Source organism: Thunnus thynnus, chromosome 8 (assembly GCF_963924715.1).
Source record: "Thunnus thynnus chromosome 8, fThuThy2.1, whole genome shotgun sequence".
Classification (NCBI taxonomy): domain Eukaryota; kingdom Metazoa; phylum Chordata; class Actinopteri; order Scombriformes; family Scombridae; genus Thunnus; species Thunnus thynnus.
Window position 1 is genome coordinate 28,598,121 of NC_089524.1, and position 22,866 is coordinate 28,620,986.

Here is a 22,866-nt window from a genome sequence, read left to right on the forward strand (position 1 = left end):
GGCCACCTTTGTTTGTATCGTATATACATATGTTCCTACACATGTAAACACACAGGTACACAATTCACATTCTGCCATCTGTTTTAAGCTATTCCAGTTATTGACAGTTGGTTGCGGTAATGCGCACAGAAGCAAAGGCAAGGAGGAAGAACACTGCAAGCTAGCAAACATGGCACAATTTAAAATATATTTCTTTAAATGGCTTTTATATGTTTTATGAGGACAGATATGCATTAAATACATTTTTAGGGCCTTAAGGATACACAGTGGGTTTTGGTGAGAAACTCTGAATGCAAACATAACTTTTGTTTGTTTACATTAAAACTCCACAGGGCAACTTTAATGGTTTTCATGCAGGGAGATTAATATGGAGAGGAATTAGTTACAATACTAGTGACTGATGCATGTTTCATGTTCCTCAAATAAAAACAAGATTTACAAATGTGTGTGACAATTTGTGAATACATTTCCAATTCATAACAAACTACCACCAAACTTCAATAAATGCCAGTATGTTACATATATGTTTCCAACTTAAAGTTCATCAATCTAATAACAAGTACTTCCTGTGCATATAAATGTATATTTGTGAATTTTGTTGACTAGATGATAATGAAATATGTTTTGGAGAAAAAAAGGCTTTTCAACATGAAAATTCTACAAATTTCTTGAAGGCCAGACGTTCAAGTTTTCTACAAACATCTGTAAGTGCATCATGAATTTTTGGATCAGAATATGTGAAAAAAGTCGACCAAACACACAAATGTAACTGAATCCAGAGTGTGTCGGGTGATCCCTTCACACAGATTCAACTATCTGTAAATAAATGCAACAAAATTTCATTTCTGTGCATTTATATGCACAGAAAGCGTAAGTGTTCTAAGTGCAATATTCAATAAATTAACTTGAAGTTGAAATATATACTGTATGTAGAATAGGGACATTAACTCAAATTAGGTTGTAGCTATTTCTAAAAATAGTTTTACATTTATTCAATTTGGGCGTTGTTTGTGTGCGGATAGGAGACACACTTGTGAACACCATGTGGTTATACACATTGTTTTTATTTATGCATCATGAAACATGCATTTGTCACTAGTATTGAAACTAATTTCTCTCCATTGATAAAATGATGAAATGTGTGCACAATATAACCTTCCCTTCACTTCAGATTGAGACCCTTGTATAAATGTCAAAAAACCATAACTTAACAAAATATGAGAAATCTACAACTGTGTTTCAAGCAATAAATCAATGTTTTTTTTTTTCCTCAGAGCACAAGTAAAATTGATTGCACTTTCAAAAACAAGGAACTACTGCCACTCTGCTTCTATGTGTGTTTGTATAAACTACAAGTTTGAATCTGCAGCTGCAGAGGGCACAAGTTGCGTCACACTCATGCTACTTGACTGTGAGGCTCACATGTTGAAGCGCTGGTTCCTGGTTTGCACTGCCCTCCTCTCTCTGAGGTACATGTTGACATAGGAGGTTAAAAGATCATCCATTTTGTAACCCTGTTAAGAAAAGACAGAGGTAAAGAAAAGGAAATGAACAGGGCACACTTACTGCCACTTAATCACTTCAAAGCTCATGTGTCTCATGACAGATTCACATACTAAACATATCTTACCAATGAAGTTTCACACAGGAATTTACTCCCCTTCACTAAATTGCCAATAGTCATGTGAAAGTAGGTGCTTCCACTGCACCAGTTAGCGATGCGGTTGAATGGGTGATTTGCCAGCACGTCCTTTATAGAATAAAAGAATTGTTAATGGTAAGGAATCTTGCCAGGATGTTTAATTAAATATTGTTAATGACAATTTTTGATTTTTTTTAACCTTGGTTTTGGGATGGATGATTGTAAGTCCTTGCTTGCTGATAGCAATTCGCACAATGTCTGGAAAACTTGGTTCCGATGTTTGCTGAAATAAAAGTTAGAAAGAAGAAGATGAGAAAACTGTCTCCTTCACTGTGATCATGACCATCTGCTTTCTGAGCTTGTGCAGTTAGGATACCATGTTGTCAGACTGAAAAAGAGCTAAAGCATCAGATAGATAAACACCCACCCAACCAAATGGACAATAGATAGAAAGATAAAGCACCGTCTGTGCTGCATCCACCATGCTACTTACCTTCACTTCAAAGAATGCACAGCCGAACGTCGGCCAGCGGTAAACCACCTTCAGAAAAGCCACCTTAGCTTCTTCAACAGTCATGCCAGCTTGTTTGTTATAAGAGGCGGCAATACTCTAAAAATTAAAAATATATATGTCACAGTGTGATACAATACACTTGTGTTCGCACTGTTTTAAATGAGGTTAATGATTTTCTTACACCCCCACAGCCTTCAGGCAATATTCTCAGTGCACTGAGATAGGATCATGGGAACGCAATAATGGTGATATTGTTCATAGGCTGGTTATATTCTATCTTTTTCATTATCAACAAATCCCATGAAAAACCCAAACCAAGGATAGATTGATGTTACTAGCAAGTTTATCTGTGCATCAAAAGCCTGATATTATTCTTCTGTGCCATAGAGCTCCATTGTTGTTCAAAAACTATTATAAATCATATTAACGAGCCACAATGTTGCACTGGGTGACATGTTCAATCATCATCAAGAACATGGGCACTGTAGACTGTGACTCAATCCTACAAATGACATCTTGCCGTTGTATTCACTTACACACCACTTGTAGTGTATAGTCCCCATCATATAAACTGTTTACTCCTGTTTGAGTAATGTGTGCTTAAAAACTACAGCGCCCGGCTGTTTTAGGAAAATTTTGCCTTTTTTAAAAGTGAAACTATGTATTTGTGACGTGTTTCTGGATGCATTAGTCGCATAGATCTAGAAATAGCAATGTCAGTCAGTCAGTCGGTCCACTACTTTGGTCCAGACTAAAATATCACAGCAACTATTTGAAGGAATGCCATGAAATTTTGTACAAGCATTCATGTTCTCATCATGATGATTTATGATGACTAATGACTTTATGGTCAAATACCAAAACTATTTCCATTAGTCTCAGCTGTACTTTGGGTTTGCAAATCCTAGCATGCTAACATGCTAAACTAAGATGGTCAACATGGTCAACATTACCTACTAAATATCTGCATTGTGAGCATTTTAGCATGATGACTTTAGCATTTAGCACAAAGCACTGTAAACATTTATATCTTCAGTGGGAACTAATGGGCTGAATGTCACAGACAGGGAAGGGAGTTTGGAAAGTATTGACAGACGGACTGAAGTTTTACTTGTTTTGGTCTTTTCATGAGATTTGTTGACAATAAGAATAATATAGACAAAGCCATATCATTTAAGGTGTAGATAAAGGAAATCTTTAAATGACATGAATGAAAAGGAAGGCCCTCATACCTTCTTCCACTCATTCTCAGACATGGCCTTCACTTGGTCTGCAGGCACCAGCTCCTTTAGCATTTTGGGAATCATGACAATCTGGTTCTTGTCATTGCTGGCCTTCATCCTGAAGAGCAGAGCCGCAATGTTGACCATTTCCTCTCTGGTGCAAACATGATAGCCCCTCAGGTACTTAGGTAGCTCCTGGAAGACAGAAAGATAGTCTATAAAGTGTATTATTTTGAGAATTGTCAACAGATTTGCGCTCAAGTTTGACCTTTAAAACCAGTTTTCATTTAAGAGACAAAAAACTGGTTACAGCCTGTTTGTAGATTTCAATGTCCAACTTTTTAATTTGTTACATTCTCACTGATCATAATGAGAAGCACTGATGCTATCTCGTCTATAGGTAGGATTATGTTCATGGAAAGATTTGGCTTTCATATCATGCGGAAAAAACTTATCAGCCTGGAAAATGAGACAGTGGCTGAGCGACATCATTCAAATGTACCTGAGGGAAATGGAAGATAATATCAGCCTCTGTGTCTCTGCCAGGGATCACATTGAACCACAACTTCCGCATGAAGAACACAAGGTAGGATATGTTGACTGTCCCACCTGCAGAGCACACACACACACACATATATACAAAGACGTTTTAAAGGAGTATCACTTGCACGCTAATCAGATAATGTTTTATTTACCGTCTTTGACCCGTGTGGCTTTCTTGGACCAGTCTGTGATTTGTCTCAGACTATCGAAGAAGTAGTCTGTGTCATTCAAACTGAGAACCTAAAATGAACACAATTACTTTCTTTATGTGACCTGCAGGCTGGAAATTCATGAATTCTAGATGAGGATATGATGTGTAAGATTGAAAAATATCAAATGCACCTTGTCATGTGTTTTGACAAAAATGCTGAAGCCGTCTGCTGAAGTCAGCTCGAGTTTGTTGCTGATATTTTGGATGAGATCCCTGATCCTGGTGCTGGTTGCTACCTCAAATACCTGACGGAGGATGATAGTTCACTGGTATTAATGAAAGAATATTTGACCTGGGTTTTTCCCGTGACATTATACATGTGATACGTCCGTGTTCACACCTCCTCTGTGTCGTTGGGGAAGTGGATTTTGTGGAAGATCTGGGTGCTGTTCTGTTGGATGGCGTCTACCTCCACCCGGTGTGGTGGGAGCTTCCTGGGCTCCATCCTACACAAGGACAGCAAATGCTTCGTTATGTAATTTTTACTTTATCTTTTTGACACTAAACCACAGATTCAGTGCAGATAAAAAAAAAGAACACACTCTTATCACCAAAATGGCAAAAACCAAAATGCCAGCTGTGCTGATTAGAAAAAAGCCTCTTAGAGCCCTTTGTCAATGTGTGTATGTAAATCTAATTTATTTATAGAGGAGGCCATGCAAATGCAGTATGGTCTCACTATGAAGGTGGTGTAACGCGTTTGTGAATGTGGTTTCTGCTGTCAAGTTGAGTGATAATTGCTGCAAGCAAGTTCTGCCCTATATTACATATTAACCTGTCAACAAATGTAGAATAAGAATTCCTCAGCTGTATCAGTTTAGCTTTTAGAGAGCGATTCGGGGAGATTTAAAACAAAAAGCCCCACGACCATGACATTTCCTTTTCTCACCACCCCTGTCGTGGTGTTATGTCATGGTGGAGGTTAACCTGAGGTGGAGTGCTATAACTGTTTCTGCCTTGTGCTTCTCTATATGCAGCATTTGCTGCCCTATAAATGCTGTCTTTGTTTGCACAAACCCTTTAATTGTTATTATGAAATCGGGGAAGAGCAGAAACTTTCATCATACTCCTCATCTCATTCACCGGTCTTCTTGAAAAATGGGGCACACGGTGCTGTGTGTTGGTGACGTAGAGTATAATATGTTGGGTTAACCTCAGTGAGCTCTGCAGCCTCTGCAGACAGTCAGTGGCCAGGGTCTCTCTGCGCCGCGACTCCAGAAATCGCTTTGTGTGCCTCAGAAGAGACTGGCTAGGAGGAAACAGGCCACAGCAGAGCCACAGCAGCTGCCAGCCCTGCTCCATGCTGAACCTGGGTGATGGACAGAGGCAACACAACAAAAATATGTATGTTAGATGCTATAAAGCTTATGATGAAATGGAGTCTTGGTTTGTATTCAAAATGCACTCTAGTCAACCTAAGGTGAACTGAAACATGGGAGGGTGCATTTCAGTTCCACTTCTAGAAAAATGTCAGATTGCTCTTGTACTGTTTGTACTTCCTGCTGTTTAAAGAAAGAAAACAAGGTAATAACTGCTACTGATTAGCTACTTACTGTAAGTCAACTAGTCTTGGTTTTATCTTTTTGCAACTGACAACAATATTTTCATTATCAATTATTCAACTGACTATTTTTTTGATTAATCATTCGGTCAATAAAATGTTAGAAAATAGAGAAAAAAATCCATTTTAGTTTCCTAATTGACCTCTTCAAATGTCTTGTTTTGTCCAACCAACAGTCCAAAACCCAAATATATTCAGTTTACAATAATATAAAACAGAGAAAAGCTGAAAATCATCACACTTGAGAAGCTGGAACCAGAGAATTTGGTTTTCTTTGCCAAAATCGTTGCTGATGAATTTTCTGTCAATTGAATAATTGATAAATTGAGTAAGAGTTACAGCTTTAAAATGTACCATCTGTAATAATAAAACAGTTTATCATTACAGTAACAGAACAGGCCAATACCTTTGAGCAACTGCTTTATTATGACTCTAATACGTCATAATAAATAGAATTATTACTAAACATTATACATTATTTTAAACATTTCCTTTTCCCCTCAAAAGATGTGAGAACCTGACATAGTGACAGTGTAACAGAAGCGTACCGGTTGTTATTGTGGGTCATCTGCTTCATGATCTGGCAGTAGATCTCATCCCTGAGCACTTCATTTTGAGTGGCGGGGCCGAAGATCTGGTCAGTGAGCTCCAGAGGACTCTGCATCTGCTTGGTGGGGTAATCTCCCATATACTTCAGGATCGGTGAACAACAGTCAAGGAAGAAGAATCATCCAGACTTCATAGACTTTGAAAAAGAAAAGCCTGGAGATTTTGCTCAGATAAAAACTAAACCTCTGAAAATGTTAAATAATACATTCATGGGTGTAACAGGGTAAGAAATGCTACTGTTTCATATAATTCTGTATAGGATATCAGTGAAGGCCAGACAGGCTTTGTGGCTGAGCTCTGAGTTGCTCGCCAGTTTCTTGAGGAGGGGCTGCCTGATTGGCTCTCTGGAGTTCACCCACAGCCTCTCGGGAGCAGCGTTCCTCGAAATCACCTGACGGTTCACATCCTTAGTGGGCTGCCTGTGGGATCAGGAAACAAGACACACGTTCAGTGCTGTTCCAGGTGAAAAATTACATATGAGCGAGACATGTAAGATGTGGAAAAACAGAGGGCATTTCCAGGTACCTGAAGTACTCGACGGAGAATTCTTTCAGCGTGGCGGGAGCTATTCTTTCCACTGTGCCTGTTTCTTTCTGTATGACGTCCTTCCTCTGGTTGGGAGACAGGTTGAGGAGGCTCTAAAATAAAAAAATAAAAAATATGCATCATATTCAATGCTCCACAAAACCAGGGCCATCAGAGATAGATGTGCAGTTGACATCTCCGTACCATGACCTCTTTGGTGGGTTTGCTGAGTGTTGGCAGGATTAGGATGGCCTCAGTGGGGACGGCTCCTGTTTGTTTGGTTCTCTCGTTTTGACCTTTTATCCAACCACGCTCCTGAGATAACTCCTCGTCTTTGATAATTATGATGAGCTCTCCTTTCTTGAAGCTCAGGAATGTGGGGTCATCTGTAAAGTAACGGAGGTCAGAATCTGAAGATAGCAAGAGTAATAAGTGAGGTGAGGATATTGTGAGAAAGATACGTCACTATTCTGATTCTGGTGTTCTGACCTTGCTTGTCGGCTTCCTTCAGAGACACAGCATACTGGGAGCGCTCTGTGAGTCCACTCAGGAACATGGTGACCAGCTCTGCCATGTCCTCCACTGTGGATCCGCTCAGAGTGAAATCTCCTTTCAGAGTCAGCAAACACACGGCATGGCCAGACACTTTACCCTCCCTGTGTGAGGCATCGCAGCAGAGTCAAAAACAAAGGATTCAAACATGTAATAATATGTTTCTCGCTTCCTTCTCTGATTCTGTGCCGTCCCTACCTTGTGGTGTTAACTCCGATGACTTCTGGGAAGGAGAGTTCCAGCAGCCTCTTCTCTCTCTCATCCAGGAATGTGATGCCAGTCCAGTTTATGGCAACAATGAACTTGCTTTTAGGCAGTGGAGGACCTAGAAACATCCATGAAGGGAAACAAGAGCGGTTCAGCACTAAAGTGTTACTCACATTTCCTTTGTGTATCATTTCAGGCAACGAGGCCCTACAATCAACTCACTGGTAAGGAGGCGGTTTTCACTTTAGGGTTACTGCTAAATTATTTTTATCATTAAATCATCTGTCAATCAATTTCTTGATTAATTGATTCATATGAACTGTTAGAAAATAGGGAAAATTGCCCATCAAAATTTCCAAGAGTCCAAGGTGACGTGTTGCTTTTTTTGTCTTTTCAACTGTTTAAAGATATTCAATTTAAAGTTAAGAGAAGGAAATCCTCACATTTGAGAAGCAAGAAACAAGGAAAGTTTCTCATTTTTGTTCATAAATAACAATATTCGACAATCAAAATTTTGGATGATTAAATTCTGTTAATAAATTAATACTTTCAGCACCACTTCCCTTTACAAGAAGGGTGACATGAAAAAGAATAGCAAGAAGGGGGAGAGATAAATTGATCTTGTGCTCTAACAGAGTATATTTAAAATCTGGCTCTAGGCAAACAGTGTAAAAGATGACAGCAGAGCAGTGGTGCAGGTGAGAAAGAAAACAGACTGCATTTAAGCAAGACTAGGTCAACAACTAGTATATGACTGGGCTGTGTACGGTCAATGTGTGAAATTGTGGCCAACGTGTTACAGGGATAATCAGTGGTAGTGTCTATAATGTGAAGTCCTGGATATTAAATGTTCATCTGCAATTTTCTGTAGTGGTCCCAGTAATATTTGCTGGTAAAGTGTACTGAAGTAGCATATTACATGACATGGTTAAGCTACGTTTGATTCAAAGAAAAGGTTATAAATGCATTTGCAAGAACAATACTTTCCACTCATATCTTGGGATGTTTGATCATAACTAATCTAATTATCTGTTAACTCCTCCTGCTCTTTCATCTGTTTCAGTCTGCGGATGTCTCTCGTTTTTCACTCTGCATTGAGTGTTTTGTCAGAGTGATGGTTATTTGGGGTGTTTTATCTGTGCACTCTGCAGTAGAAAGTGTAAATGAAAGTTTTGACAGCATTTTGGGTGAGAATTCAGGAGGCTCATCTCCGCCCAGTTACCGCAATTACAGTCAAATCGTGCGAACCTGCAGAGCAGTTGCCCCACGCGAAACTGATAAAACAGTTACATGAGTCACATGTTTTACCTGCAAGACTTGTATTACTGTTGTTGTTGTTGTGAAATGCGATGCACTGATAAAGATTAAACCAGTTGTTCCCAAACCCTTTGGTTTGTCACGTTTCAGATGTCAATGAGTTGTAAGCAGTTCCGAAAGGGAAAGATTTACCCTCTAAACATGACACACTGTGTCATTTAAATAACTGTCCAAGGCTCAAGGAGGTAAAATTATCCAATATTTCACAAAAAAGCAAAGATTAAAGAAAAGTCCAACGAAATTAAAACAAATTCATGTAGCAGAACTTTTTTTCCTTCTTTCCGACCTCCATTACTCATCCCACGACCCCTCAGATTTATCCTGTGACTCTTTGGAGGGAGCCTGAGCCCTAGGTTGGAAACCACTGGACTAAACTTCCTAACTGTATATACTGTAAAGTAGTTTAAAGTAGCTTCACCATGACCTGCTACCACAGTTAAATACAGTGATACAGTGATGACAGCTTATCCAATACTCCTGACAGGAGGTCATGACTTCAGGGTCAACACATACTGTCTGTTTGTTAAAATAAAGCATAAACAGCTCTACATTGTTCACTGGGAAACTCATATTGTGGAATCTTGTTGGCAGCTTGTGATTACTTCCACCTTATCAGCATGGTGTCAATCAGACAATTACTGTACATACAGTAACAAAAGGAATTTTACTACTTTATTGCTGTTCCCTGTGTGGATAAACTTGATCAGTTTGGGGAAAGACTCACTGTGTGTCTGAGTTTGAGTTGATCTTTGTTAGACAGCTCGGATGTATCGTTTTGCAAATTGGTTGTTCACAAACTGAACAGCTGTAATACTGAAATCCAGGGAAGAGAGAAATCTTGTTCCTGGCCCACTTCTTCCCTCTTAATGAACTATTTTGCTGGAGTCTTAACCCCAGTGGTATAGTACGTCTATAATTAGCATTGAATATTCCAGTCTGACATAGATACGCGTGTTTGTCTCTACATTCCTGAGGAAAGTGTGGAAATGTTTGTGTTAGATATGTTTTATGTTGTGCAGTGATTAGAAAAATCTAAATACAAACCAGTTCCTGGTTAGTTTATAATAATGGAGTACGTGATGCATACAATCATTATATCATTCAAAGCTATTTGTACTTCTGATTCTGATGTTATTATCAGCACAGAAATGTTGCCATAAATGCACATAATCTTTCTTGTCACAGATGAATGTCAATGGTCTCATGTATTGACAATATAATTGTAGCTGTATAATTTGAAATTAATGCACTCGTCCCAATCTGTCAAACTACAAGTCATTTTCATACATAACAAGAGAAAGGCTAGAAAGGTTTTCTGCGACTCGCTGCCTACCTGACAGCTTGACAACCTCAAAGAACCTGGAGAAGAACATGGGCCACTTCTCCCGGGCGTAGTCCACCATCTCTGCCTTCACTGAATCTGTCTTTTGCCTTGAACTCAGATACGGACCCTAGTACGGTTAAAGAAAAATACAAAGAAACATTAAATCTACTCAAACCTGTGTAAGAGCATTATATTCCGTATACAAGGTGAACTTTTGATTCTCTCTATGCTTCACCTTCTGTTATGTGATGTGACTGACCTGAGCGTGAGCGGTGCTGACTATCTGCACCCATTTGTCCTCGGATTTGTCCTCCAGCAGAGAGCTTTTGACACAGTCCTGCACAGCTGCCTTCACCTTTTCTGGACTGCTGTCTGAGCCGTGCTGGATGTACAAATGTTTTGCAGCGAGCTGAACAAAATCATCCTCCTGTGTGAAGTGAAGCGTGGAAAAATATATCATATATCAGAGTGTGTGGTCGAAATTTTGGCGAATGAATCATCCAAATATATGCCCACCCTTTCACACTGGTACTCTCCACACTTCAGACCATGGATGATCTGTTTGTAGATGAGCTCTGTGCTGATCTTGTCCTCTTTGCAGTCGTGCCAGGGAGTGAAGACCTCCTTGCGGAAGAAGAGACGCCAGGGAGCATGCTGCTCCTGCCCTCCTCTCCTCTTCACTTCCTGCTCACACTGGGAGATGGCATCCATCACGTGCTCCCGGCCGCTGCCCAGAGCCCAAACCTTCAGGACGCGTCAACAGTTAAAGTTATGGATATCTAGATACACTACAAAGCTGATGATTATTTGAATTATTGATTAATCTGCAGATTATTTTCGCTACTAGTCAATGAATCATTTAGTCTATAAAACATCAGAAAACTGTGAAAAAGTGCTCATCACATTACACAACCAACTGTCCAAAACCTAAAAATAATCAATTTACTACTATGTGAGCAGCAAATTCTCAAAGTTAAGAACCTGGAGCCATCAAATAATCTGCATTTTTGCTTGAAAAATTACTTGAATGATTAATTGACTATCAAAATAGTTTCCCATTAATTTTCTTTGCATTGAATAACCAATTAATTGGCTTGTTGTTGCAGCTCTACGTTAAATAATCGGTTCTGCTACCAAGCTTTGCAGGTGCGGGGTGGGATAAGTTTGCAAAGCTGGACCTGTGCAAGACTCATAAAAAAATCTTATATTTCCACAACATACAGAATGTTTAATTGTTAGATGTTGTGTAGCTACTTGGATTGTGTGGCTGACAAAGTCTTATTCTGTTTTGGAAGTGGCACAGCGAGGGACCGCCCCAGTTGCCTTTATACACGATTGTACATTACGTTCTCTCCACTCAAAGTGCAGAAAGAATTTGGATCTCAGTGTTATAAAGAAAAGTAAATAGAATCAGTGTTTGTACCTTTTCATACAGAGCCACATAGAGAGAAAATCCAAATGTGTCTTTGAGTTTGACTTTGTTGGCGAGGACTTGGCAGATCTCTTTGGAGGTAGACGCTGAGTCAACAGGCAGGTTGATGGAGCGTCCATCCATCACTGTCACAGACACAATCATGGGCTTTTTTGTCTTGGTTGCCTGTCATAGCACAAAGAAAAACGACTGTGTTGATTAAATGGAATGAGAAATGCTGGCATCAGAAATTTCAAAGACCGATACCTTCAAACGTGGACAAATTCAACCAAAACTACCTGTGTGGATAAAAAACCACTAGACGCCAAGTGTAATTTGGGTGCACTGACCCATTAAAATGTAGCATGCTGTAGCATCTTATATCAGTCTCAGTACCTGAAGCTCCATCCAGGCTGGAGGTTCGCCTCGCACTCCGTTCATTACAGTGCGCCTCAGCCTCTCAGCACAGTAGGAAGCGTAGCCCCCTGGAGCGGAGCGGATGAAACTTTGAAGGTACTGCCAAGACAGGAGATAAAAGGGATGAGCACAACATCACAGCATGTGGCTTACTGTTTATGAGTCTGAAGCAGCCAAAGCAACTGTTGTACTTCAGTGTTAATTTTGTCGATGAAAACAAAACTGTGATGAAAAACATTTGTTGATGACCTTTAAAAACGTAACCTTTGAAAATAAGAGCTGTAACTAAAGGTTTTACATTTTTTGTCAATGAATAAAAACGAAACAATAATGTGAAAGAATGATAAATGGACAAATAAATTAATTGCTGTTTTAATGCAAAGTCTGATTCAACAACCTCAACAACCGCATACATGTGCAGAGTCACACACTCTAGCTGTGAATTAGTAAAACAGTCTCCTTGTCCTGCTGCACTGCCTTTAATATGAAGCATCTTGCATTAAGTATTATGTGTCTGTTACCTGTAATCTGAAACAGATTCATGGACTAAATTAATTTACAGTCCACTGACAATTAGATGCAGCAGCAAAACAGTTGGGACAAACTATAAAAACATGCAGGTAGCATGCTGACATTTATAATAAGGTAAGCTACAGTAACATTACTGAGTGATGTGGATGTAACATTAATGTTACTTTCAGTCCGACATGTTGCTATCAGAAGCAATGAGTAACATCCAAGATTAATGCAGTCAACCATTGAAATCTTCCTCTGGATGTTCATGAAAGAAACATCATTAGATTATCTGTAATTTTAGCTTCTCCTCACAAGCTGTAGACAAGAATTACACCTGTAACCATGGAAACTGTACACAACAAAGATGGCAAAATCAAAATCCACATAAAAATGACAAAAACTAGACTAAAATGTCTTTAATTTTTGTTGAAAAAAAACTAACAAATGTCAAATGACTAAAATCTGACTAAAGCTATGACACATTTTCAAAAAGATTAAGACTAAATCCAAATCAGGAGCCAGAATGAACACTATTGTACTTACTCTTATGAAGCGGTCACTTGGAGGGAAAATGCCCAAACAGAGGGACAGCAGGATCCAACCACGGAAGTAGCTGTTGCGATTGTTGTTATCCTGAAGCTGCTTGCAGATCTGACAGTAAATCTCGTCCCTGGACAGAAAAGATTAAATCATTTATTAACGGAGGATAAAAAAGATACTTAGATGTATGTGATTCTAAAATCACACTTCAACAACCTGAGGTCACGCCTGACGATGGCATATCCCACAATGATGTGGAGTTTTTCCAGAGACGTCAGTGGCCGGTCCAGAGTGGGTCCTTCTTCAGTCATGACATCACTGTCCTCCTTCACAGTCTGCAGAGTGGGAGGCTTGGACACTTCAGTCTGATCCTCTGACTGTCAGAAAAAAAACATGAAATTGCCATCAGTAAAGTAAAGTTAAAAAAAAAAAGAAAGTGAATATATTCTAGGTTTCCACCTCACCTCCTCCATGATGATAGAGGGTTTCCTGAGGCTTGAAATGGGTCTTGGGCTTCCAGTGTCTTGAGCACTGGATGCCTTTCTGTTTCTGGTCAGCAGGTCAGTGAACGTGGATCCCTTCCTTGCTCGAGGGTTCCCTTCTGGTACGGTGTATATCTTCTGGTTTGAAGCCGCCTCGCTGGGAACAGCAGACGCTTTCCTGTTTCTTGTCAGCAGGTCTGTGAAAATGGAGCCTTTTCTGTTTGGTGTCGGCTCCTCAGGGACTGCGGAAGGCTTTCTCTCTTTTTTATTCCTTAGCACCCTCTAAGACAGACAGAAATGACCTTTTAAAATGAGCTTTTTTAAATCCATGACAGTCTGATCTTAAAAATTCATTGATCTTAAAAATTCAGTTAGATATTTACCTGATCCAGGCCCACCATGTGGCTGAGACGTCTGTCCTTTCTGGACATCACGTCCTGCACTAGAAAGCGATCCTGCGTGGAGGTTCCCTGGACCTGCACATGCTTCTTCGGCTCAGGGAGGTCTCCTAAGAACCTCAGAATGATCCACCACACTGTCAACGAAGCCTAATGATAAGACAAGAGAGACGGCATGGTAACTTTAGTGAAATAAAAAGAGCAGAATAACTGAAATGTTGATTTAAAGTCATCAAAGAGAAGCACCACAACATCTCCTTCATCCTCGTGGTAAAGCAGGGGCTGTCGCAGCCTCTGGCGGATGTGCGTGGCGGTGGCTGCACCCTGGAAGTACATGGAAGCAAATTTGGAGAAGGAGTACTCATCCAGGTCGTCGTAATCTTCTTTGGGAAGCTCTTCCTCCATGGGGAGGTCGTCAATGTCGATCTCCTCGGTAACTGTCCTTTTCCCCTCAAAATTCTGAAAACAAATAGAGAGGAATATGATGCGTCATTCAATCTACGCTGCTTTCTCCAGCAGAACATGTGCTACGCTTTCAGTTCCCACACCTCGAATCCCACAGGTGCTTGCCCCTCCTGCCCTCCAACCACAGTGGGCAGAAAGCCAAAGATGCTGTCCACCATCTCCTGATCTGTAATGGATTCCGACTGGGTTTTGGCCTCCATCTCTTTCTTCTGCCTCAACACTTCCTCCAGGTGTTTCTGTCTCTCCAAGATGAGCCGCTCTTCCTCTTCTTTCTCTTTAGCAGAGAGGTACAGCTGAAAGTAACAACACAAAGGAAGATCAGCATGTCTTTTACTACCTAATTAACCATGCACCCAAATAACAAATTACTCATTATTCACAGCAGTGGTTTGGGGGGAATGAGGATTAAAAAATAATCATATTTTAACTGTAGAATTACCATTTTAATCACAGTTTTCTGCTGCTGCTTACTGAGTGGCAATATTAGAGCAGTTGGGGGTTCAATGCCAGATAAAACCACCAGGGAATTCTCTTACAATTGTCATCCTTAAAAAAAAAAGAACTTACATCTCTTTTCATCTTTTTGAGAGCTTTCCTTGCCAGCATACCCCTGGTGTGTGCCTGTAGGAGGATCACAGCGTCTCTCTTGCGCTTCCATTCCTTCCTGGCCAGATATCCTCTGGCCTTGGCCTGCAGCACGATAGCTGCCTCCCGCTTCTTTTTGTACTGGAAGTGGAGTTGGCGAGAGCGAACCTGTGCCTGGAGCCTCGCAAAGCCCAGCTGGACCTAGAATTCGAACATAATTGAAAAGACGAAAACCAACAACGTGTTAGCAGAGTCACAAAAACAGCAGGGCATTGTAGTTTTTGGCAAATGTTACACAAACAGCGGTAAATAGCGTATTTGTTGTGGACCATTTTCAGCTGTGAGTTAATACACATTCAGTGCTCTAATGAGCGTTTATGGCACCAGGACAGATTGTGCGGGAATTGACTCAAAATGAACTACTGTGCCCATGTTCATGGTAATGAAGAAGCATGTGACCCAGTGAAATAGTGACGTTTTTAATTGTTTTTTGACAACGCTGGTAAAGAGGGATGAGATATCAGAGACAGAGATCAGGCTTCGGATACAAAGACAATACTTGTTAGTAGGTTCAACTTATTGCTGCTTCATCTTTTCATGGGATTAAATGACAATAAGAAAAATATAGAATATCACCAGACTCACCACTTTGTACAGCTTTCTGCCTTTGTGTCCTCTCCAGTATTTCTGAATGACAAGAGCACTTGCCTTTTTCCTCAGGAACTCTTTCCTATAAAAGACATAAAGTATCCAGACATGTAGTTATAAATCACATCAATAAACAACACATGTTAAAGATTTTTTTTCCCCATACCTGTATTTGTAGCCTCTGATCACTTTCTGGATCAAAAGTGCTTTCACATTTAGTTCTTTCATTCGCTCCAGTTCGAGCATAGTGTCATGGAAGTCCTGAGAAAAAACAGTAATACATTGATGGAAAAAACATCCACATAACTATTAAATGAGTTATTATATACTTTCACACAACCGTTGCTAACAACATTAAAAAATGCAAGGCAGCACCTTCAGGAATATCTTTGTCTTTCCAGTCTTCCAGTCGCCCTCTCCAGTAAGCACAGTTTCACAAATGCTTTCACAGCATTTCTCTTTGCTTTCCTGACAGAATGGAAGAATCATCAATCAATCACAGCAAGAAAAGATGAAAAAAAGGTGTGAGGATGCCAAGACCGAAATGATAATAACGTCCAACTCACTGTTTTTGGATCGCAGAGGAAAGTTTTCAGCAGGACACGGTAGCGGCCTAGAAACTCGTCAAAGGTGTAGCGTACGGGATACCCAGCTTTCCGGATCCTGATCGTCTCCATCATACCGGAGTAACGGAGCTGACGCAAGCACAGCTCTCTGTCAAACAGCTGAGACACACAAGTGTGATTTACTAACAAACAAATGGATTTATGCAATTTTGGTGCAGACATGAGCTTGTTTTTTTTTATTTTGGTTGAGTAAATGTAGCCTCTCTTCTCACCATGGGCTTCTTGAAGTCATTGGGTTTGATGCAGCGTATGAAATAGGGCTGGCACACAGTCAGTGTTTTCATCAGGGAATCCAGAGACTGACGGAACTGACTGCTCAAAGTTAGCACACGCTTCTTACTATCATTTGCTTGCTGTCAGACAGAAACAAATATCACATAGTATAAGTAATTATATACAATAATGGTATTTTATTTGTCCATAGCTGTGTCTTAAATGCTAAAAGCTGCACTGACCCGGAGAGAGTTCTTGTTCACGGTGATGACCATCTTGGGGTTGGTGCTGCTCTTGATCGTATTGGAGGACAGCTCACTGTTGAACGTCTGTTTTAGGAGCTTGTTGGTGGAGGTCTCCACCAGCTGAATCAGATCTGAGCTGAGGGCGTCACGGTTTTTCTCGAGGAAACCTTGAAACAGAACATATATGATGAGGACATCACAGAGGATGTGAGGGAGAATGGCTTGTTGATAGTTAAAGAATTAGGCTACCTTTTGAGTCATAGTTGACCACTCCAGCAAAATGATTGATTCCAAAATGTGTCTCATAGTTGTTCTTGGGAGGAATATAGATGTCACCTTTTCCATGGACCTGATTCATTTTTTGGAGCATAGTGGTATCTGTGCCCTGAAAATAAACAAAAAATTGACAGTTAAAACCTGCTTTCATTTGTTGCAGCAGAATGTTATGAGAGACAAGGAGGATAGTGACCTTGGGGAAGTTGCTTTCCTCATCAACAAGAGCCAGAATGTTCAGAGGTTTGTTGGCGAGTACATCCAGGGTGGACTGGTTGTCTTTGTAGTCAATGTGCTCCCAAACAATGTTTTCACGCGTGTACTCGTCCTGTTCCAGCTTGAAAACATGTCTGACAAAGAACTGCTGCAGCTGCTCATTGGCGAAGTTGATGCAGAGCTGCTCAAAGCTGCAACAAAAACCACATTACAAGGGGAAAGATGGATTCATTTTAGTTTGCGTAAGTAAAACTGTCTAAAAAACAGCAGCAACAGAGCGATGATGTCAGGAGAACTGATGTGAACCTGTTTTTGGTGAAGTTCTCAAAGCCAAAGATGTCCAGAAGGCCAATTGACTGTTGAACCTCTTCAGAATCCTCAGGGGCCTTGTAGATGGCAGCATTGACTTTGCCCACCACCCAAATGAAGAGTCTTCCATAAATAGCCTATATAATACAGAGAATAGCATACTGTATCAACTAAAACAACACAAAAGATCCAATGTCATGAAATTTGACAGACACACACTTCCAAACTATGGTAAATGACTTGTTAATTCTCTGTCCTTAGCCTAATTGTAGCCTTATTTTAGCATTGTTATTTGTATTTGTAGTACTGTTTTGTCATTTGCCTGATTTTGTGTTGTTTTGACTGAAACTTTAATGCTGCCATTTAAAACCTTATGGGTTACTGTCCCTCATTTACCTGGTTAAATAAAGGGTACGTTAAAAATGGTGCTCAGAAAGTAAGTCCTGAAGAGTTTTAATCTAGCACCACCAACAGGACAAAATTTCCTCTTGTCCAACACTTCAGTTTATGAATATTTCAAAAACAGATGTATTCCTGTTAGCCTATGCTGTACTTTGAGCTTAATGCTAACATGTTATACCAACATACACACGTTAGCATGTATGTGTACATACTAAACATTAGCATGTTAACATGATAAAAGCCTAAATGTTATAACTAGCATGCTGCTCACATGCTCAATAGCTCAGCTGTTCACATTAATATTAAGCTCAAACCTAAATACAGCTGAGCCAAGGTCAAACTGAGGAATTTTGCTAAGCGGATGGATGTTGAGCTAAGCTTTACAAAGTACAGCTTTGACCAGTAGTTCCAAAACCTTTTGGTGTGTGACCCCATAAAACAAATCAGTGTGTACTTGCAACCCCTTGTTGCAGGATAAGCCTTTAATGCGGCCATGAGCTGTGAGCCATTCAACCAAAGATTACGTTTCAAGGATTTTCAGAGGCCTTAGAAGATTGAAGTACCCAGTAGCATATTTCACAAGAAAAAAAACAAAGTTAGAAAAAGGCCAGGAAAATTAAATATGATTTTGTGTAACAGTCATCACATATATCTCTGGCTGGGAACCACTAGCTTAGACTGATAAAAGCTGAACCGATTCTGACGATGCCTGACGAGCTGAGAAGTCAACAGCCATTATAAAGATGTAACAACACAGTATTTCCTCTGGCACCATCCTCATCCCTCGTTGCTTGCCTCATTGGTGGAACAGAATCAAAAAATTCTGAGCATTACAGATGCATATGTCCTCTTTTTAAAGAATTTAAGTTTATTACATTAAAATGAGCTGCCTTTATTTCTCAAATAAATTTTTACTTTAGAAGAACTTAGATCAAGTGTGACTTTTGTTACTTTGACAAAGGCGTCTCTGCCGTCCACAGCCTGGGCCGAGGTCAGATGTTTGGTCACACTCTCTCTGGCCGTCATGAAGGAGCGCTGAGTCAGACTCTTCTCCAGCGCTTTAGGGTCCACCTGAGATAACGGGACAAACACAGTCAGAGAAGATCATCTCTACTCTCATCTTAACTGCTTTTCTATAAAATCTGCACATACCTCCAACAGTTGGCTGACCATGTTGAAATGTGACGATGAGAGGATGTCACAGCCCTCCATGTTATTCACTATGGTGGCTGAAATTAAGGGGAAATTATGCGCTCAACAGCTGCAGCAATAATGTGTTAAATTTGACAATAATAATCTGCTGAATATACATATACAGTACATACAGTACTGTCCTTACCCTTGAAGTCTACATTTCCCATGTGAAGGATTGCAGCGAGCAGTTTGCAGATTTCCCAGGAGTCATTCTCTGTGAACATGAGGATCTTCAGAGCTGAACGGAAGTGAGCGTATTCCTTCACATCATCACGCCCTTCACAGCTGGTACAGTTACCCTGGTGATAGGATCACACAGTTTAAAGCTAAACTTGATATCTGTGATTCACACTATGTATTTATCTTTAAAATGTCCATCCATCCTTCCATTTTCTTTTACTGCTCATCTTCTAGAGGGTCGCTTATCCTCGAGAGAGTCTAGAGGGTCATGGGGGAGCTGGAGCCAATCTTAGCTGACAGTGGGCGAGAGGCAGGGTCTACCCTGGACAGGTTGCCAGTAAATCACAGGGCTAACATATAGTATAGACACAGACAACCATTCACACTCACATTCACACCTGAGCAACTGAGTCCCAAATTGACCTAACCTGCATGTTTTTGGTCTGTGGGAGGAAGCCGGAGCACCCGAAGAAAACATGCAACTTCACACAAAAGAGCCCCAGCCAGCCATTGGGTTCAAAACCAGAGCCCTGATTCAGGGTTCTGGGTTCGAACCCTCTTGCTGTGAGGTGACAGTGCTAACTACTGCACCACCGTGCCGCCTCTTTAAAATGTATCCATCAATAAAAAAAAGCTTTTTATTCAATTCTAGTTTCTCAAATTCTTTCAGTACCATGGTCAGATAGTTGTACTCAGCAGCGCTCCCAAGTGACAGAATCTTTTTCTGGTCAGCTGGCATTCCCATCAGCATGTAGTAAAAGATGTGGTAGTTTCTTTCCTCAGGTGCCTGCACATGAAAGCACATGTTCTTCACCACAAGAAGATTTGACTTGTACCACGTTACTATTCCTGGAAATATTCAGTTTCCCCACCTGACGACAAACTCTGGACTTCTCCAGCAGGTACTGCTCAACACGGGCCCCTTCAATGGCCCCTCCCTTGGTGAAGTTGATGTCAATGTACTTCCCAAAACGACTGGAGTTGTCATTGCGAACAGTTTTGGCATTACCAAAGGCTGAGAGGGAAACATACATTTCATGAAAGTGAATCAAGTGAAAAATGCTTTTTAATTGTTTTAAAAGGGGGGTTCAGCTCATTATGACATTATAACTCTGTATTGGTGTTTTACCCTCCAAGATGGGGTTGGCTTCAAGAATCTGCTGCTCTATCCAGGAGTGCTGCCCGCTCACTGCAGCCAGGTACTGCAACATGAGCTTGGTGCTTTCAGTTTTCCCTGCGCCTGATTCTCCACTGAGGGGGAAAATAGAGAAGTAAGCATGTTTAGAGAAGATGCATTTAATAATGTCCTTTGTTTAGCATGAAAATATGTACTTTACTTCCTCGTTTATGATTTCCTTCATTGTTTATTTCAATCCGTCCATGTCTTACACATGGGTTTGACCTTTGGAAATCAACATTGTTTTGCTCTGTCAAAGGCCTTAGATATGGTAGAGAAAAACATGTTGTTGAAGGGGCTTATTTTTGCTCTCGCCATTACCTGTCACTCGGTGGAAATGTTGTATTTCATGTAACTATCAGCGTTTACCCTGAAAACTTAAGTCTTTAATCAGTCATTTAAATACTTGACACAGTCGAAATGAAACCATCTCTAATCAGCCTTAGTCTCAGAACATCTTTGCAGCCTGTTTGCAGAAAAGAGCAGAACCTGATGACGCAGCACTGGTTCTTTTGGTTGCGGCGCATGTTGAAAAAGCAGCTGTCTGCGATGGCGAAGACGTGTGGTGGCAGTTCACCCAGCCGTCGATCTGTGTACATGTGCACATAGTCGGTGGTGTAGAGGGGCAGCAGCTGGTAAGGGTTGACTGCAACCAGAATGGAGCCTGTGTATGTCTGCAAACAGAGAGCGATGTTAACCGTCACACAGAAGCACATTTAATGAGTGTGTGTGTAGATGAGCGTAAACAAGTTCTTATGGTGCAAGCACGTCATCAAGCCAGTGACTCAGATGACCCCGCATGGGATCCATGTTCCAAATATGACTCAATGGATTTAAACATTTCACGGATGGTTTACAATCATGAAGAGCTGTGTGAAAATCTGTGGTTAATGAAATGAATGCAAAGTGCCCCGAGCAGTTAACATTAGTAGTTTTATTCTACAAAATGGCCTGATTCATTATTGAAGACACACTGTCGAGCTTTGATGCTGTTACACAGAAACACTGGGACACTCTCTTTCAACAGAGGGTTATTCGTCTCTATGGAGACAAACAGCACTGTGATAAATTGAGGGGCAAAGTCTAAGGCTGAAAGCCGCTCGCAATGAGGGAAGATGTAGGTGAGTAAGCATTTCTACAGCAAGTTATTGACATCATAAAACTGGGTGGTTCAGCGTGAATCTGGGGAATGGAAACCTACGTAGATGATGCCCTCTATGTGTCGCACTAGGAGGTTCCTGAGGAGACCCGCCTCATTGAGGTCGCCAAGCCTGATCATGTCATCCACACCCTTGACAGAGGTGGGGTGCATGGGCCGGATGGTGCCCTCAGTCTTCTTGTTGATCTTGTGCTCCTGTATGTGTGTTATGAAATAAGTGATGTTACAGACGGTTCACACTGATTTTCCTGGACCTGATGAGAGCAAATTGTTGTGGGTTTTGTACCTTTCCATCATCATCAATCAGCTGAAGCTGTCCAGTGTCCGTCACCTTGACCTCAGCCCCGATAGGCACCCCGGCACCAGAGTCCACCCACACAAAATCTCCCTAGTTAGGGAAACCAGAAGTTGTAATGGAAATAACCAGTGCCGGAACAGCTCTCAAAACTACTTTTTGAGCGGCATTTTCAAATAAAATGTATATTTTATCATTCTTACCTTACTCAAATGCAGCATGGCATTAACCTGGATCAACTCTGTAAAAATATATTTATAATCATAATCTATATCACCACAGTGACCGCAGATTCAGCCCAGTTCAAGAGATTACAATTACCTGCTAGCAAACCAATATAGCTTTAGAAAGCAAAATATAAAGAAACCCTACATGCAGTCTTAAAAACTTCAAATAACAAAGATTTTTTGCGTTACTTGACTATGAACTCTCACTTTCAAGACACTCCCATTAATGAGTGTGCATTGAATCTGACTGTAAAAGATTACGATGGAAAAGTAATAACACGTAACATAATCAAGTGACCTCCTTGGAAACAAAAATATATGTTTTTTACAGTTTGACATTTGAAGACACTTATGTGTGTGTTTTGTCAGTTCTTACCTGAGAATACTTGTTTCTTTAGTGGAAGCCTTTACTCCTACTGCTGAGGGAACAACTCCTTGAATGACTACGAAGCAGGAAGCAGGGATTTTTTCCAGTATGGCGCCTCTTTATGGCCCTTTGACTTTGCTCCTGTGAAGGCAGATCCACCTAATATCACAAACCACGAGACTTGGGACTTAGAGACAACTTGACATAATAGTGAATTTCATCAAAGCGCATCAGTTTCAATAGATTTTATCTGACTGTCATTTACTGGTAAATATCTGGTGCTCATCTTATAG

The 22,866-nt window shown here is 40.6% G+C and overlaps 1 protein-coding gene across 1 annotated transcript; it reads right to left on the reverse strand.

Annotated features, from left to right (window-relative positions):
- Positions 1-203: 203 nt before the first annotated feature.
- On the reverse strand, positions 204-22,695 carry LOC137188244 (unconventional myosin-VIIb). Its single transcript, XM_067597794.1, has 48 exons — positions 22,583-22,695; positions 22,183-22,220; positions 21,971-22,072; positions 21,727-21,879; positions 21,015-21,199; positions 20,478-20,599; positions 20,221-20,363; positions 20,022-20,135; positions 19,314-19,467; positions 19,127-19,203; positions 18,926-19,045; positions 17,570-17,709; positions 17,244-17,454; positions 17,024-17,159; positions 16,772-16,941; positions 16,529-16,669; positions 16,257-16,415; positions 16,066-16,158; positions 15,857-15,951; positions 15,688-15,772; positions 15,025-15,243; positions 14,541-14,750; positions 14,239-14,451; positions 13,978-14,142; positions 13,577-13,876; positions 13,329-13,489; positions 13,116-13,242; positions 12,036-12,155; positions 11,652-11,825; positions 10,745-10,972; positions 10,488-10,655; positions 10,238-10,355; positions 7,579-7,705; positions 7,318-7,484; positions 7,033-7,214; positions 6,829-6,941; positions 6,568-6,722; positions 6,243-6,396; positions 5,287-5,442; positions 4,474-4,579; positions 4,265-4,378; positions 4,075-4,162; positions 3,882-3,988; positions 3,389-3,574; positions 2,136-2,252; positions 1,842-1,925; positions 1,631-1,750; positions 204-1,514 (listed from the first exon to the last, which is right to left on the reverse strand). The coding sequence occupies exons 2-48, from the start codon at positions 22,198-22,200 to the stop codon at positions 1,419-1,421; spliced, it is 6,693 nt and encodes a 2,230-aa protein (XP_067453895.1). The 5' UTR covers positions 22,201-22,220; positions 22,583-22,695; the 3' UTR covers positions 204-1,418.
- Positions 22,696-22,866: the final 171 nt, after the last annotated feature.